This window comes from Bemisia tabaci, chromosome 6 (genome assembly GCF_918797505.1).
Source record: "Bemisia tabaci chromosome 6, PGI_BMITA_v3".
NCBI classification, from domain to species: Eukaryota; Metazoa; Arthropoda; class Insecta; order Hemiptera; family Aleyrodidae; genus Bemisia; species Bemisia tabaci.
Genome location: NC_092798.1, coordinates 23,545,842 through 23,563,238, shown reverse-complemented (window position 1 = coordinate 23,563,238; position 17,397 = coordinate 23,545,842). Strand labels below are relative to the sequence as shown.

Genomic DNA, 17,397 nt, shown 5'->3' with positions numbered 1-17,397 from the left:
TTTTTTTAATAATAATGTAATTGAAGGTTGCCCATTTAGATAAAATTTGCATATATTATGAGGCTTTATACACAACATAAATACTCTTTTTTACTGATTGTGCAACAATGTTACGTGATTTGTGGCTGTGGTCGTGGTAAGGTAAACCCGTGTGGCCGTGTCTGTGGGAATGCTGAAGCTCGAGATAGATAACAGATAACTCTTATCGCTGCCTTTTTTCAGCACTCTTAAAGTAATTTTCAACCTATACATGTTATCCAATTTGCATTATCATTAACTCTTTTTTCGGCAAAATTCCATCCGTCTAAATTAATTGATTTTCTACGTCTCCCCGGGATCTCGTCCATTGAAACTAGATACTTAGATAGCTTTCTGTTTTCTACCATGTGTTCGTAGTCAATTGTTTATCAGTCATTTCCACACACGAAAGAACTTTTCCAAATTTTTGTATGCTTCCATAATGTTCTCACACAATCAAATTTTTTACGTCGTTGTAACGCTCACTTCATTAATCCAGCCTTACTCCTGTAAATCAACCAGAGACGATCCTAATGAAGTTGTCTTCGTCAATGTTGTAAGTACTTCATACTTGCTTATGTTTTCCAGGTTTTTACAAACTGATTGGGTGTAAAATGTATGTGAACTGTTTTTCGTGCAATTGCTTACTTACATGCGTAAATCATTCGCTGTGGTAAATTCTCATAAATGGAATTCATCATTTTTTCGGTGGACATGGTAAGATGCCTTTGGCCATCGCAGTCACTGATCCTCTTGTGCAAGTCATCGTGCAGGCATTTGCCACTGTCTCCTTTTTAACGTATGGTCGTGCCATTTTGGCAAAAAGTGAGGATACGTAACTAGTGTACCACCTTTGAGAAAATACCCACTCTTTTATTAAGAATCTTTCTTTAATTAGGAAATATTTTTTTTCAAGGCAATATTTTATGGCCTCGCTGATTATTTATTTTAGGGAGGAAAGAAATTATAAATTGATGCCACCATCTTCACATTGCTAGACTGTACAGATAGGAGACAGTGACTCTCTTGAATTGGGTTTCGTACACGAATTGAACATTGCGTACTCCGCAATAGGTCTGTTGCGTACCTCAGCGATTTGCCTATCGCTATCATCCTCTAACCTATCAAAGTGTTGTTTGACTCAAATCAGCTCAGCCCAAACCAGTCATTAGGAAGAAAAAAGTAAATAAATTGCAGATTTCACTTGGCTTTAATCCCTGAATTTTGGAAGCCTTGAGCACGCATTTGTAGTAATAGCAATTTAACTGGGCTCTACCCGGGCTGCAAAGAGCCCCAAAAAAAATGTGTCCCCTTGGAACCTCAGGCAGGGCCAAGGGGCAGTGTTCATTATATTTTTTGTGCAGGAATGGCAGTGCAGGCTGTTGATGTCGTACTTAGTCAAGCAGTTAAGACATAAACTTGTTAACGTAATTTCAGAAACTTTATTCCGTTCTTTTGCATTTTTTTTTGTTTCATCCCAAGTCAAATGAAACTAGGACTTCAAGAAAATCTTATTTTGATTTTTCCACAGATTTTCCGGCACGGAGATCGATCGCCGATTGAAACATACAAAAATGATCCCTACAGCAATGCCTCATACTGGCCCATGGGATGGGGTCAGTTAACGAATGTAAGTTGCCTTTTTGACCCATGCATTAAACCCTTTTGAGAGGAAATCTTTGGATAAAATAAAGAGGTAGGAGTAAAATCAGGACAATCGTCATTTCTAAAAAAAACTCAAGCCAAGCAGGAGCTCTGGGCGCTGAAAGTAAGATATAGGATGTTTCCCTGTTCGGTGACAAGTCCTAAAGTGATAGAGCCGTAAAAATGTGTATTATTATGCAGCTTTTCCTTGAAACTTGGAAATAGTGCCTTGCATGTCACACCCACCTCTTCAAATTTACGTGTAGGTACTTACCTTCCTTTTTTTAGTCATTGATCTAAATTGTTTTTTCATTTGAAAATATGGTATCTTTCAAATACTTTCATCGCATGACACTGAGCTTTAGCCTCTCCCCTCTGTCCTATAACATTGTAATGTAGGAGATGCCCTTTCCCCTGTAAGTGCGTCATGCAATGCTATAATGTTCTCTTATCTCGTTTTCTTAAGATAATAAAAAAAAATGAATCCTTAACCTATTTGTAAAAAGCCCAATATTGTGATTTCATGGGAATGGGAACCCTGTGTTATCATCTTTCATACCATATCAAATTATTTTGAGATATTTTCCCTATTATATTGCTATCTCAACTCTTCATTGGTCAATCTTCTTTTTAAAGGAAGAATAATATTTCAGTTTTGTTTGAGGAAATGTTTAAATATTTCCTTAAATTTAATTTATTTTTTTATTTCATTTTCGTAAAAAAAAATGAAGAAAATAACCAAGTCATTATTTTATTTAGGTTTTTTTTGTTTTTTTTCTCTTGTTTTTTTGAAAAAAAAAAAAAACCCCAAAAACAGTTTCACCCTTATATAAATTTTAATTTCTCTTCCCCCTTCAAGCTTAATAATCATTTTTCGCTCCAAAATTTAGTATGTTGACATCGTCAAAGAACTGAAGCAATTCATTTAAAGTAGAACAATTGAATTTAATGCAAGACCTTTATTATAATTTTTTTTAGTAATTAACATTTTCCAGGTATAATAATTTTTGTGTTGCCCTCCTCTTTTGTCTATGATTGTCCTATATTTTTTTTGCAGAAAGGTAAAATGCAGCACTATGAGTTTGGTCGCTGGATGCGGGATCGATACAGCAAACTCCTCCCTGAGCAGTACCATCGATCTGACATCTATGTGCAAAGCACTGATGTTGATAGAACATTGATGAGTGTGGAAAGTCATCTTGCAGGGCTCTACCCACCTGTCACTTCACAAATTTGGAACCAAAATCTTTCCTGGCAGCCAATCCCAATTCACACTGTACCGGAGTCAATGGATTATGTAAGTATTAATAGCTTAAGAGCTCTTCCATACACTTTTCACTTCGCCAACTTTTCTTTATTAGATTCTAGTTTTGACAAAACATCCTTTATTACTTCTTTCTCTATTATCCACATTCGTCAACTACATTCTGAGTTGAGGATAGATGCAAGCAACAGCTTCAACTGTAGTTGATCAATGGTTGACAGTTAGTAAGTACATATGTATGTAGAGTATCAGCTTACAGCCACATCTGTACAAGATGGTAGAGGTGTTTTGAAATGCTCCTCATATTTGTTTTTTGTCTCCTCGCAGTCTAGTATCGTATCATTCTTATCAGAGAATAAAAATGTATTTTTGGAAACTTGAAAGATCAAGGTTACCTGAAACCAGAGAGAGAAAAAATCAGTCTACTTTGTCGATAAATTTCCTGCAATTATTCTTATCAGACCAGCATTTTTTTTATCGTCATTTCCATGAAATCACTCCATTTAACTGCGCTGGTTTTGAACTATTAGACTCTCATTAATCCATATCATTTTTTCTCTGTTTTACTTGTACCTTTTTGTATCAATTTATATTGTATTTGTATAGTTTTAATATCATGTTGAGTTGCCTAAAAAAGGGAGAGACTTTCACAAAAGCCCTTCCATAAGAATCTCAAGATTAATTTTTTCTAATAAAAAAGTGACAAGCTGGCACCTTAGGTCACAACAACGGTTCGTTTTTTGAAAAACTTTCACTTAATATTTTCTCTAAGTCTCAAGGCTACAAAATTCTCTTAAAAAAGTAAAGTCAGTAAGTCAGGCTCTCTGTAAAGGTTGTCCAGACCAACGTAAAAGACCTGGAACCTTGACTGTAGAAAATAAAAAAAGGAAGGAATCTTATATAATACAGTTAGTGAAATAAGTAAGCAATAGTTAGATTTAACTTTGAGGAACATATGTTCAAGTGAAAAGTTTGGAACTGATCATTAGCAGGGGTATACTTAGAAGGTCTCATCCCAAGCTTTCACCCAAATTCAATCAACCTTCCCCTCATCTTTTTAGCAAATTTTATGATCCCTTTCCCCTATAGACTTAAAAAAAAAAACCTTTTACCCAAAAAATTGGACTCTCTCATTGCTGAAACGCTGTATTTTGCCCCAGGTTCCACTGTTTTGTCCCATTTTCAAAGAAGTTCCCCCATTTATTTTCCTGTTCTTGCAGAAGATCCCCCTCTGCATGGCTGAGAAGTCTCTGCAACCCTGATAGCAAGAAACTGAAGCCAATAAATCTGAGGATTTACATCGCTCTGGTCTTAAAAAATGAGTCCAGGTGAAAATCAAATGGTTATCTGTCGATTGGCTTACTTAAAAAATGAGTCCAGGTGAAAAACAAATGGTTATCTGTCGATTGGCTTACTTTACAATTGATACACATAAACCGGCCAAACAATTGAGTTGTCTCAACTTTATTTCCTCCCTCATAAATCAGACCTTTTCTTTCTCCATGTTTCGCAGATTTTAAGTCAGAAAAAACCTTGTGAACGCTATGATTATGAATTGAAAAAGGCAAAATCATCATCCATAATGAAAGCTGTAAACGAAAAGTATAAGCAGCTGTATCAGTATGTTACCCTTCACTCGGGGAAAAAAATTGATGGAGTCCTCGGAATATTAGACGTTTATGATGTTCTTTTTATTGAGGTATGTGCTCTTTTTTTTGTGAAATTAATCAGTGTTACAAGGATATTTTTTTCACTTTAATATTTTAAGTCTGTAAGATATGTACTTATCAAATCCTCTGGAAAGAAAAAAAAAAAAAATTTCATTACACAAGTTTTGACGGTGGAATAAAGTTCTAACCAATGTTTTTTAATGGATAAATCATGTTTAACACTTCTCTATAAACTTACATGAGCTCCTCTCAGATGAAATTAAAATCTTTTGTCATCTATTTCAGTCATAAGTGTGTCTATTTTTGCCTTTCATTTTCTCTTGGCAGAGTCTCTATGGTTTTGGGCTTCCTGACTGGACAGCAGCCGTTTTTCCAGAACCCATGAAAACTGTCAGTTCCATTGCATTCATGTTACCAAGTCTATCTCAGGAAATGAGACGCCTGAAAGCAGGTATAAAATCCTCCCTAATTTTGTTTGTAGCTCCATGTATGTTAAACAATTATTTTTCAATTTTTTAGCAACTTTTTTCAACCAAAGAATGCAGTCTTGCAAATTTTTGATCAGGCTTCATACAATGTGAATGGTAACTTATTAGAACTCTCCCATATATTTTTTAGAGCTGAGCTCCAATAAAATGTCCAAAACATTCCAACACATCGGAACTTTCCAGAAAATTAGAGTTTTCCCCCAAAAAGAGTCTCCCTTGGAAAAATTGGAGTTTCCAAAAAAACTAGTGCATGACGTGAAAAACCTAGTTAAGTATTCAAATCTGCAGCAAAAAGTACAAAAATAAAGCTCCATAGAATGCCCAAGAATGCAGATTGCTCCTACTAATAGCAGAGTGTTTTTTTGGTTGAAGGATCCATTTTCAAGTAAGCCCCCGTTTTGCATCATGTGGGTAAAACGTATCTGATAATTTGATGCATGAAAAGAAAGGAGAATAAATTGTAACAGGTGTTTGAGCTTTAAGCTGCCTGGTTTCAAAAACGACTTGACATTTTTTAAGTTCACACTACTCTTTTTGCAAAATCAGATTTATCCAAAAATCGTTTAGTTGAAAAAAAATCATTTTGGGATTTAGCAGCTAAAAGTACATGAAGCAAGCTGCACTTAACATCTATCAACGTTTTTTTTACCTTCCTTTTATATGTAAAATCGCCAGATAAGATTTTTGTCAAATGGGCGAATTTATTTCAAAATGGGTCATTTCATCAAAAGAAACTTGTTATCTTAATTCAATTCTTCTTCAGAACCATAAATCATTGATTTCTTTAAATTTTTGTCCAAGAAACATACCTTAAAAGTGTTCTATGTACTTATCTAATATTTTCTTTGAAAAGCAGACACAATTTCTAATCACAAATTAAGTCATTTCAACTTTAAAAGACAAGCACTGTAATTATGGGTTATCTTCCCCACACATTCACGGTTTTTCCAACCCTTAAGCTTATGAATTTTTTTTTTCCAGGGCCTCTAATTGGTCAAATCACAAAACACCTTGAAAAGAAAAGCAGAGGGAAACTGACGCCTGATCGAAAGCTTTGGATCTACTCAGCCCATGACACTACCGTAGCTGCTGTTTTAATGGCTCTTAATCTCTACAATTCAGCACCTCCTCCTTACACAGCTGCCATCATTTTTGAATTGAGAAAGAACTCAGCTAATGAACATTTTGTTTCTGTAAGTTAGCATCATCTCATCATACTTCAGACTTGAAGCTTCTCTTACGTCTCTCTGTACATTTTCAACTTTTTTTGGAACTATGTTCACATGTGATTTTTCCTTAATCAGTGTTCTGTAGGTGAAGCAAACCACCTAAACGAGAGTTTAGTTCTTAAAACTATAAAGTTACCGGAAGAAACTGTCATTATTGTGAAACTATTATTATTAATGCCAAGTTTCAACTTTAAAGTCTCTGTTATGTAGTAAACATCAAGAAGAGTAACTGTCATCACCTCGCGTAATCGATATATTTTAAATTCTACCTATTGGTTCACTATAATTTTTAGAGATCGTCTCCTCATCAAAACTGTCTGCTCATGCAACCCAAGTCATTAAAATGTGTAGTTCTCAAAATCATAATGGTCACTTGATTACTGCCCAGATTGATTTAACATTGACTTTGAGACCAAATGACTGCAAAATGAGTGTCAGTTCAACAACTGATTTCTTTGTATCAACAGAGTACACAATCACTTTTTAATTCAGAAAATCATTAGTTTCACAAAGTGAGGAGGAAATATTTGTACAGAGGTTTGTGCTAACTATGCAAGCAATGTAAACGAGTAAGGCAAAAGTTAATATCTGGGATTATGTAGCTCTATTTTTTGTGGAATAATGATTGTTAAGACGCTCATGTAGTGGTATCTTGACTTAATAATGGCTAATTATTAGCTTTGTGAAGTAATTTGGAAAACAAATTGTTTAAACCAGATTTTGATCTTTAAACAGATTGCTAATACATTGCCAATGAATCTCAGGCGAAAAAGTTTTGATCACCATAAGCTCTACACCATGGGCCATGAGAAGCCTGTAGCATGGGTTTTGACAACGTTTTTTTCTGCTTAAAATATTTGTTAAAGAGTCAGTGCATCATTTTCTCTGATTTTTCTGTTAGCATGCTCTGATGAAAATTCTAAGACCAGAAGCCATCTCATGGATATCGTTGCCCAGGAAAAATAAATGTTTAAATACAGTTGGCAAAACTGTTAAATATTTTTACACTTTTCTTTCTCTTTTTAACTGTAAGTTCTGCTTTTTGCTTTAAACCTAGGCCCATTGTTTAACTTGTTTAACTGACCCTGTGCATTTAATTAATATCTGAAATAACAAACGCTGTTACGACCAAAAGATTGTATTTGCCTCTCACACAAGTTTTTTTTATTGCAGCTGTACTATCGAAACACAACTGATCAGCCACCATATGAGTTAGTACTTCCAGGATGCCTATTCTACTGTCCTCTCGATCAGTTCATCTTGCTTACAAAACCTGTGGTTCCTGATGATTGGCAGAGCGAGTGTGAAAGCTCCTACAACATATCTAGTCTCGTCATGCACAACATTTACGTAGTTGCCAGTAAGTTGAAATTATTACACCTATCAGTCTCTTTATCAATATTAAAAACTCAGCAACTCTTCAGTTAAGGCAGTCACCTTAATTTTGGGCAGTGGAACGTAAGGTATCAAACTTGGAACTTTTAAAAGCCTTTCAACTCACTTGCATTTTTAAAACTTTGATAGGAGATTGGATGCTTCTTGTACAGCGGGGCGATTATTGAAATTTCTTGTTTGTCGGGACGACATAGATGACATAGGTTAAAAGGCGGAGCGTGATTGGTCGGCTATGTCTTATCGCTGCTTTGTCGTGCCTTTGTCAGGTGGAATGATCGACAAGCTAACAGCACCACTTAAGTTTCCGACAGTATGTCGATCATTCCACCTGACAAAGGCACGATAAAGCAGCGATAAGACATAGCCGACCAATCACGCTCCGCCTTTTAACCTATGTCATCTATGTCGTCCCGACAAACAAGAAATTTCAATAATCGCCCCGCAGGTCTACTCCAGATCTTCAGCCAAAACTCTGCAAAACGCATCTAATTTTTTATCAAAGTTTTTAATTTGCAAGTGAGTTTCAAAGTTTTTTTTAAAAAGTTTCCAAGTAATAACCTTTTACCTTCTATGGTCTCTTAAACTCCCAAAACTGTACTATATCAAAAGTCATTCTTGAACAATTTTCAATAATATTAAACTTATTTCGACTGTGAAATTGCAGGAACCTTTATCTCAGTTCATGACGTTGCAGACCTTCTGTCTTATTTCATTTTCTAAATTGAAAAATACTAAACGCTGTTTCTTGAAAACTTTTCCAATTTCTCTTTTCTGTGTAAAAAATATTCTGTGAAAAATTTTAGCAGTAGCGCTATCTTGTTCTCTCTGGACAAAATGAATCAGGAGCGGATATTTCAAAACTCTGCAAACAACATAAACATTTCTACAGTTGCACCCTTGTTCCATATCATTCGATTGGTTTTAAATTTTACTGATTCATATTCTGAAGAAAAGAATAATTGGGCTATTTACTCATACCCAAAATTCTCAATTTTCACAGCCCTGTTGCAGACACATTTAATAATGTTAGTTTGTTGGAGTTTTTAGCCAACGTGCGTTGAAAATTCAGCATGAAGCTGAAAATCTCAATACAAAGAGAAAAAGCTTGTATGAGCACAGTTTTCCCTCAAAGAGATATGCTATTTGGTGCAACACTAGTTACGTCCATTCAGGAAGGCAACTGCAAACTCTTTTCGGCCTTGTTGAGCCAATCCTCAAAGCAGTGCAGCCTCCTGAATTTTCTGCTACCAAGCTCGAGAGGTCGTGAAAACCAGCCCGAGTCTTGGGCAAGCGGACGCTGGCGGCAAGTAGATTTGTGCCATCTAGTGAGCGATTATCCAAACAGCTCTGCATAAATCTTGGCAAGGCAGTTTTACACAACAAAAAACTCCAATAAACTGTCTTATGACCCATGCATCCACTGCAATCAGTTTGTGTAAATTTTATTGTGTCATCTGAGGTGGTTATTTAATTTTTCTTCACCTTTCTGTTTTCATTGTATTGGCTGTTCTTTAAATGTTTCATCCCTTATTTTTCCAGCTTTGGTATTCCTGATGTCTCTGGCCACAATAATTACATTATTTCAGTGGAGGAAAAATTACATGGTTCATCGCACTTACAGGAAACTCAGCCTGGGAATCCTATAAAGATTAGTGAAGACCTCCTTGTCTGTAAGTAAGCCTTCATAACTCAATGGCATCAAAGATAACATCTCTTGTCCACTGGAGGATTTTTTAACTGAAGCCAAAAAAAGAAAAGGAAGGCAATAAGTTCATTATCGTTGAGTCTTTCTTCTCCAATCAGGTCTCCAACACCCCCATAATACAGGTAATGTGTGTATCTCGTGACTCCTTACCACAAAAAGTTTTCAGACTGCTGCTGGGACGTAAGTTTGTAAACGTTGCAAATGGTATAAAACTATTAGGTCAGTAAGATGTGCCTAATTTTTACACTAACTAGGCAGAAGTTTCAAGATCTCAAGAATGCATTTTATTTTGAAGCAGGGATGTATCTGGTGATTTCTTTTGGCTTTGGAAGTTCCTATGCCACTTACTCAAAATTTAATTATGGAACTTATTTGTTGTTATTTATTGATATGAACTTTTTGTTGTATTTCTGTTCTCTTGAACTGAAAAGAAAGCATTATGGACCAAGTGAGAAGTCTTTGGCCGTGAAAGCAAATAAGATAGTCTCATTAGCTTTGTTAAGAAGTCATAACTTTCTATTCCAAAGGTAATCATCTTTCCTTCTCTTGAGAATTAAAGAGATTTTTGTGATTATTAACAATTATTTAAGTGTTTGGATATTAGTGTTATTTCATACGCCTTTGTTCAGTTAGAAAAAGACATTTTATGTTTTCTAATTTTTTAAGAGTTATCCTCCTCCAAAGTTTCTGATTTCTCTATTTTTGTTGTACAGTAATTCCTTGCCAAAATTTTAATTTTTCAATCTCTCCCAAACTACAAATATTCATCAGGATGAGCAGTGCATTTTTCGAGAATTTTGTTTGCATTCTCAGTTTTTTCCATGAGTTTTTAACTGTTCTCAGCACCTTGGTGAGGTTGTATGACAATCCATAAATTTTGTACTAAAAGTCGGCCTACTTTATCTCAAATATACCGGTATTTTGTAGTTTTGGATACGCGGTTCACCAGTTCTCAAATTTCAGCCAAAAACCTCGCTTGATGTACTGTACTGCTGGAATAGAAATTATTGTGAGATGTATTTCCTGTAATTATTCAGATCTGCTCTGTTAGTCACAAGATATTTTATCGAAGTGCGTCTCCTAGTTGTCTCAGTCAAAAGTGTCAAAATGTATCTTGCATTTATAGATTTTAAAAGTTTGTCTCTCATTCGCAGTCCGTGATAATTTGTATTGTATAGTGAGTATTCGGTTTTTGAGCATTGCTGCGAATATATTGAGTGCCTCCAAGCAAAACAAAACTATAATGGCTCCCAATAGAAAAAGGGAATTTTTTTATTTTTTCTGTTATCACGAATTCATTATTGAGGTTGAAGAAGTCTCTTTGAAATGGGAAAGGAAGGAATTTATCAGTCACATCGGAGAGTGATTTTGCCAATCCTTTTAAATTATAATATGGAAACTTCGGAGTAACTATTAATTAGGTTTTAAATGTTGTCTGTAACTTGAAAAGACCAAAAAAAAAGGCAAATCAGTTGAATGCTTGGAAATATAACTTGCATTCAGGTTGGATTATTTAAGTCTATCGAATTTTATTCAGCTTCTTCGTCAAACGATTTTCCTTGTCACAGTTCTTCTAAACTAAGGTGAAAGTAAAAATAAGAGAACAAAGTGATAGAAAATTGAAAAGACAAAAAAAAAAAAATACTTTACAGTCTGGTCCTACAACTTACCAACCTTTTGATCAATTATACTTGAGAAATCTGAATTTTTAGGGGCATTTATGTGAAATTGAATGATTCCTCAGAAACAATTGCATTTATGGACTTTTCGCAGTCCTCAGTGGTTTTCCCCCTCCCTTTCTCTCTCTTTGTCTTTATCTGTTAGTTAAGTTTATCAATGATGAATTATGTTCACATAAAATTTGAACTCAATTGTTCTAGTATCTCATTAAGTAGATCAGATATTTAATTATTGTTACGTACTTACGTTTTTCTCAAAGACTATGTCCTTTGTGTTCTCTTGAAATGATCTCTTGAAGACCAAATAAAGTGATGTAAGGCACTTCATATGAAATTGAAGTAGCATATTCTTTCAGTTAGTCCTAAGAGATAATTCTCAAGGAGCGAAAAATGATATAATTATTAAATAGAGTTTATATCAAATAAGTTTTCAAATTGCAATGGAGAATCTGATGTCATCATTTTCGCTTTGAAACTAACTGCAAAAACTGAACCTTTGGCAGTACTCTATAAGTTAGCAAATTTATTTGGTTTCACCTATAATCATCAAATAACGGAGCTCTCTTCTAATTTTCTAAATACCTTGAGCTCTCTGAAAACAAAGTCAGGTGTGCTGTCAAGGCAACCATCTGACCTTGCTCCTTGATTGTGAAGAATATATTGATCAAGAATTTCACCAATTTTTTCATCAAAGGCTTTTATTTTTATTCATGAATGCATCAAGTGATTTAACCTGATTCTCCGGTTTGTAGCAGTTTAAGGAAAGTGTGATACGAACTTAATGAGATCAAATTTTTGCGCAAAGAGAGCACCTTGTTTGTTTAACATATCAATAAATTAGTTTAATGTTAAGGTGTAGGTATTAAGGTTTTATAATTAAATTCCATGTCAAAAGTTTCAGTAGTATACTAGTCGCAGATGCCACTGTTGGAGAAAACCAGTAAATGTCACAAATTTTAAAAAATCAAGGAATCTTCAATGAATTGTGCATGCTTTTCTACTAATTAAAAGCCAGGATTTTGTCATGTGACAAACAATCCATCGAAAAGCAAGTCTATAAAAAGGCACTTCATTGTCTTCACTTTTCCCCTTTTTTTTTACCACATCAGATCCCGTTGTCTATCTATTCAAAGTTGAAATGTGTAGTTAGGACATCATGGGTATTTGTTTTGAGTCCTTTAACTCCGGGTTTCTTTTTTTAAAGATTTTAATTAATAAATTAGCTTCATTTTTTGTTCTTCTCGAAAATTAATGCAACTATAGATGATTGAAGTTACCTGCCAATCATATTTACAAGATAATTTTTACGGATACTTTATACTTTTCCCCTTTCTGTAAACTTTCCCAAAGACTGTTAAGTGCTGCTGTAACTATTTCTTTCCCTTTTTGTTTAAAGTAGATCCAATTGCATTGCTCTTATCCAAATTGCAATTGCCAGACTGATTAGATCTCATTAGGAGGCAAATTTTGTCCCGTTAAGTTTTATGTGAATACTCTCCCAACTTTTTAATTCCTTTTCAATACAAGATAAACTGAAAATCAACCAAACCATGTACCTTTTAATTGCAGCACAAATAATTTTCCTCCCAGTTTCATACTTCTTTTACATAAACTTACTTATACACATATTACTGAGCAAGCGTAAGATTCCTACTGAGCAGTTTCCACCGTGTTATAAAACTGCAACCTTTAAGTCTATTGTATGCTTTGCGAGCATGTTCAAAAAATGAAAGTTGATGGACGTAATAGGCAGCTTGTTTTAAAATTTAATTTTGACTTTATCGTTCTACATTAGATTTACAGTGTTAGTTAAATATTTTTATAGTCATAAACTTGTTAATTTGTAACTGAACTGATTATTTTTCATTTGTTTCTTTTGCACTTGCGTCTTTAAGCATGTTAATTTCATTGTTTTATTTTTCTGAAGGCAAAATGTAGCCTTTAGAGATATTTTTATGTCACTTAATGAGCAGGAGGCTCACAAGTATATGAGAAAGGCTTCACAATATCTAACATTTTTTTTTCATCATCAAAAAACTTTCATTTATGCCTGTCACCTCTTAAAAACTTTATGGGTTGATTCTAATTCAACTCAATCGAAAACTCTTTTTAAGTTCTAGAGGAACTTTTTGATTCCTATTTATGCAACTGTCACATCTGTTAGCAATGTGACATGATTGTAAAATTTGTACTGTAAAATTAATTTCCTGAAAAACGTCTCCGACACATTTCATACCATCAGTGAAAGTTTATGATGATCTTCTTCATTTTATTTTAGGTAGGAATAAGCACTAGATTATAGTCATAAACACTTAAATTGTTCAAACATGTAATTATAATGAGTTATCATTTTCAAATGATCTGTTAAGTTTATGCATTGAAGAAGACAAGAAGAAGTTGAACCATTCAAATGTAAATGTATGTACCATAAAATGTAAAGAGAGAATATTACTAATTTACCCTGATTATTCGACTTGTACATAAGAATGAATGAATGAATAATTTTAAATTATCGTTTTTTGAAAAGGACTAAAGAGTCTCTACACGAAGAAGAAAGTAGGTATTTGTCGAATTGATTTGTTTCCCCTTTGAAAGTTATCGAGTATCAATTCTCCGCTTACCTTCAATACAGTCGACATCTGTTTGCTTGAATTCTTGGTACCACAGACTTTTTTGCCATGGCTGGCAGCTCTCCAACAAAATGTCAAAGAACCTAAGATAGTTCAAACTGCTGTTCAGGAGACTCTTATTTCTCAGAATTATTTTTCCTTGGCATTGAAGAATTTTGTCCGGAGATTTGATAATTTTTTTAAGCAACAAAGAAATAATTATCTCTCATCTTATTGTATGATGTTGATAAGATAACACTGCTATCTTATCAGAGGGAGAAGAAGGTAAGAATATTTTCCTCTGTAACGAAAGCAAACTCAAACGTTGCCACGTGCATACAGAAACACAGAAATAAATGAATACATAAAAATGCATCTTGAAACATGATCCTATCCACCAGGAACATATTCTGTATCCCTAGACATGTAGGCAAAATGTGTCGGTGTATTCCGTTTTTTAGTGAACTGAAGTTGATCGTAATTCAAGAATTCATTCTCATCAATTATTGTTCATTTTAAGTGATACTCCTCTGAGGAAAATAGAAAATTTATGAATATGTAAACCTGCATGGAGATTATCCCTGTAATGACCTGAACGTAGTTTTTAAGTGCTTGTTTGTTTTCTTGTTTTTTTCCCTTTTCGTACACGTCTCCTCCTAATTTTGAGTCAGCTGTAACCTGATGAATGAAATTTTTTTGCATAACTTTTTTTTAATCAAAACAAATATAATATTTATTTTATCTTAAAATTTGTTTGTTATTTATATCCTGTAAGCACATTACAATGAAGTTGATTGGGTTGTCAAAGGAGAGAAATTTGTTTCTACCAGTACTTTCTGGAATAGGCAAGATTCCGATGAAACATTCACTATAACATTTTCCCATAAAAAAAGTATAGTTTACCTGTAAATCCTAACATCTTAGTCTACTGAAATACCTGTGGCAACCCAGATTTAATTGAAAAATTAGGACTGGCTCATTAAGTAATTAGAAGCAAATTGAGATTTAGTTAATCATATATTCATTGACTTGAATAAATTTAATTGGATTGAATTCATTGCACTCAATAGATCAGGGTGCTCCAACTCAAACAATTCATGCGCACAAGTGAAAAAATAGAACCAGAAGAATAACAGAAAAACATTTATTTAATTTAGCTTACTGGAACAAAATTAAGGTACTTGAACCAAGGGAGAGTGCATTCATGAATTGAGGTTTGAGCGGTGGAAAAGAAATACGTAAAAGTGAGGCTGAGAAACCCCTTAACAATTGGAAAAATCTAACTGAAATGGCAATCAAGTTGAGTGTAATAAATAATACTTGTACATTAAGAACTTTTTTCTCTAATAATGATATTTTCAACTAAACAGCACCACCACTCTGGAACAGAAAACAAAGGCAGGAATAAGGAGGGCGTCATTTCAGGCAAGGCAACAAATGGAATAAGAGTTGCTTGTATAACAACAAACTGGGACAAAGAAATTGAATCCAAGATAGTAATAATAATTATAGAATGGTCTTCAGAAAATCTGAGGAATTCCTCATTTCAAGGGATACCTTGCGATGCTACTCAGATTGTGTGTCTTTGTACATATTCCAATACTTCCCTACTTTTTGCCATATCTTATTCTTTTTGCTTGTTTTTCAATGGACTCATTTCAATTCTCATATTTTTGGTCTACAACAAACACAGATTAGTCCAAAACTTTTGCGTAGAACAAGAGCGCAAGATGAAATCGTAAGCTCTCAAAAACTTATCTTTTGCAATACTTACCATTGCATTATTTCCTTTATTTTTTACGTGTATCTAATACTTCTTGAGTTGAAAGGAGAGGCTGCCGGTAGAGACAGACCCCTCAAACTGATGAGCCAATTCCTGTGCTATTAAAGCTTCAAAGAGGAGCTGAAAGTATGGCTTAAAAACTATTTCACTTAAAGCCTGTGTTCCATGATCAAATGATCTCATCAAATGTAAGATGGCAGAGATGCATACTGGTTTTTGCGCAAGTCCGCTATTAAAAGTCGGCGGGCCGTCAAATGTTGATGAACCCGCCATTTTGCATTTGATGAGTTCATTTGATTGTGGGACACAGACTTAGAGCTTGCAATTATCCTCAGTGCTTGTAGAGAGAAAAAAATCCAGAATTTACTTTTTAGGTAACTTTTGTACTCTCTTCTACTTATCTTTACTAAAAAAAATTAAATAAATTGGCTGTACTACCAAGGCAACTTACATTGATTGCTTCAATTTCTTTATCATCTATCGGTGCTCTCCAGAACCTTGCTGGAAGTTGATGATCTTCTACTACTGGTAGTTTGACAGTCCCTGTTTTCTTTCCGGTGCCTGAACCACTATGACTATTGTCTGCAGATGCTATTTGTCTCTTATCTGGCTCACCCTTACGGAACCGGATGAGTGGAACATGAGGTTTCACAGTCTAGATAAATGAAATCAGAGGTAAAATTGATCATGAAAAGACGTAGATATTTATCTGGGTATCACTGTCTGTGAATATCAACTTTAATACGCACTGCATTAATAATAACGCAAAGTAAGAAAGGGAAGATCCATTGCGATTACTAGCTATCCTGAACATTTTGGCGGTGTAAGACAACTATCACATAAATCGGTTTGCAACGTCGTAGACTTCCTGTCATACTTTATTTTTTAAAACAGAAAACTACTGAATGGCAATTCTTTAAAACTGCCATGATTTTTCTTCTCTGTGCAAAGAAAATTCAGCAAAAACTTCCAGGAATGATGTCAATTTGTTCTCCTTCAAAAAAATAACGTAGAGGCAGAGATTTTCAGACACCGCAAAAGAGATATGTGATTGCGGACTTACGCCATCGATTTGGCATAAATTCATTGCATGCAAGGGGGATGACAAAGAAAATCAAGAGATTATCATAGAGGTGTTGTCAGCCGAGTTGGCACTTGTTTACATTCTGCTCACACACGATTGCAATGCAATCAATCAATTGCAATCAATGATTAACCGCAGCATGATTGTGAGCTTAGTCAATCCTTGATGTCTATTGGACGCCTGGATTACGGTTGCTAGCAAACGGAATGTAAATGAGTGCCAACTTAGCTGACAACACCTCTACCTTCAATAAAGGTCATCTATCAGGGTTTCATGCTCGACAACTCAGAAAGTCAATTAGTATTCTGTTCATGAAGCAGAAATTTTCTGGCTGATCGAGAAAGTTACCAAATACATGAAGGATGAGGGCGCTAAGAACCAGTCCTTCTGGAACTAGATGCGCAAATTATCGTATTACCAAATTTGAGTGACCTTCAGTTGAGGGTCTTATAGGATTTTAAAGTTTCAAAGAAAACCAAAATAATGAGATGAGTAAGATTGAAATGATGTACAGAGAAAAGGTTGTTGTTGATCGCAATGGGCAGTCAGGTTTAAAAGAAAAATCATTCAGGTTTCTAATGTTTTCTTAGGATATTGAAGAAATGAAAATTACCTGTATTGACCTAAATATGAATGGATTCGATAAAATTTTAGACATCTTTGATAATTGTTCTAACTTAATAAAAATTTCTAGATCACCATGAGGTAAAAAAAAACAACTATTAACACCTTATCAGCGTCTTATCACTACTTTTTAGAAAAATTTCGCAAAAAGTAAACAAATACAATCAGTTGAGAGTGGCGAACTCTATTGGCAAAAGAAACAACT

General features: G+C 34.4%; 2 protein-coding genes across 2 annotated transcripts; one reads left to right on the top strand and one right to left on the bottom strand.

Moving 5' to 3' along the window:
- The first annotated feature begins 149 nt into the window (after positions 1-149).
- On the top strand, positions 150-14,450 carry LOC109041104 (prostatic acid phosphatase). The gene is made up of 8 exons (XM_019057282.2): positions 150-574; positions 1,550-1,648; positions 2,720-2,959; positions 4,440-4,625; positions 4,924-5,047; positions 6,066-6,277; positions 7,487-7,673; positions 9,248-14,450. Exons 1-8 carry the CDS (start codon positions 461-463, stop codon positions 9,352-9,354), a joined length of 1,269 nt encoding a protein of 422 aa, XP_018912827.2. The 5' UTR covers positions 150-460; the 3' UTR covers positions 9,355-14,450.
- A 381-nt stretch (positions 14,451-14,831) lies between these two features.
- Positions 14,832-17,378, bottom strand: LOC109041112 (uncharacterized). The gene is made up of 3 exons (XM_019057294.2): positions 17,182-17,378; positions 15,936-16,139; positions 14,832-15,081 (listed from the first exon to the last, which is right to left on the bottom strand). Exons 1-3 carry the CDS (start codon positions 17,224-17,226, stop codon positions 15,064-15,066), a joined length of 267 nt encoding a protein of 88 aa, XP_018912839.1. The 5' UTR covers positions 17,227-17,378; the 3' UTR covers positions 14,832-15,063.
- Between the last annotated feature and the right edge of the window lie 19 nt (positions 17,379-17,397).

Bases quoted from the DNA above. Each gene is read 5' to 3' on its own strand.
- LOC109041104 (XM_019057282.2), top strand. From the start codon at position 461: ATGTTCTCACACAATCAAATTTTTTACGTCGTTGTAACGCTCACTTCA. The intron at 575-1,549 runs GTAAGTACTTCA...ATTTTTCCACAG, and splicing joins AAGTTGTCTTCGTCAATGTT to ATTTTCCGGCACGGAGATCG. The intron at 6,278-7,486 runs GTAAGTTAGCAT...TTTTTATTGCAG, and splicing joins CTAATGAACATTTTGTTTCT to CTGTACTATCGAAACACAAC.
- LOC109041112 (XM_019057294.2), bottom strand. From the start codon at position 17,226: ATGTCTAAAATTTTATCGAATCCATTCATATTTAGGTCAATACAG. The intron at 16,140-17,181 runs GTAATTTTCATT...TCATTTATCTAG, and splicing joins TCATATTTAGGTCAATACAG to ACTGTGAAACCTCATGTTCC.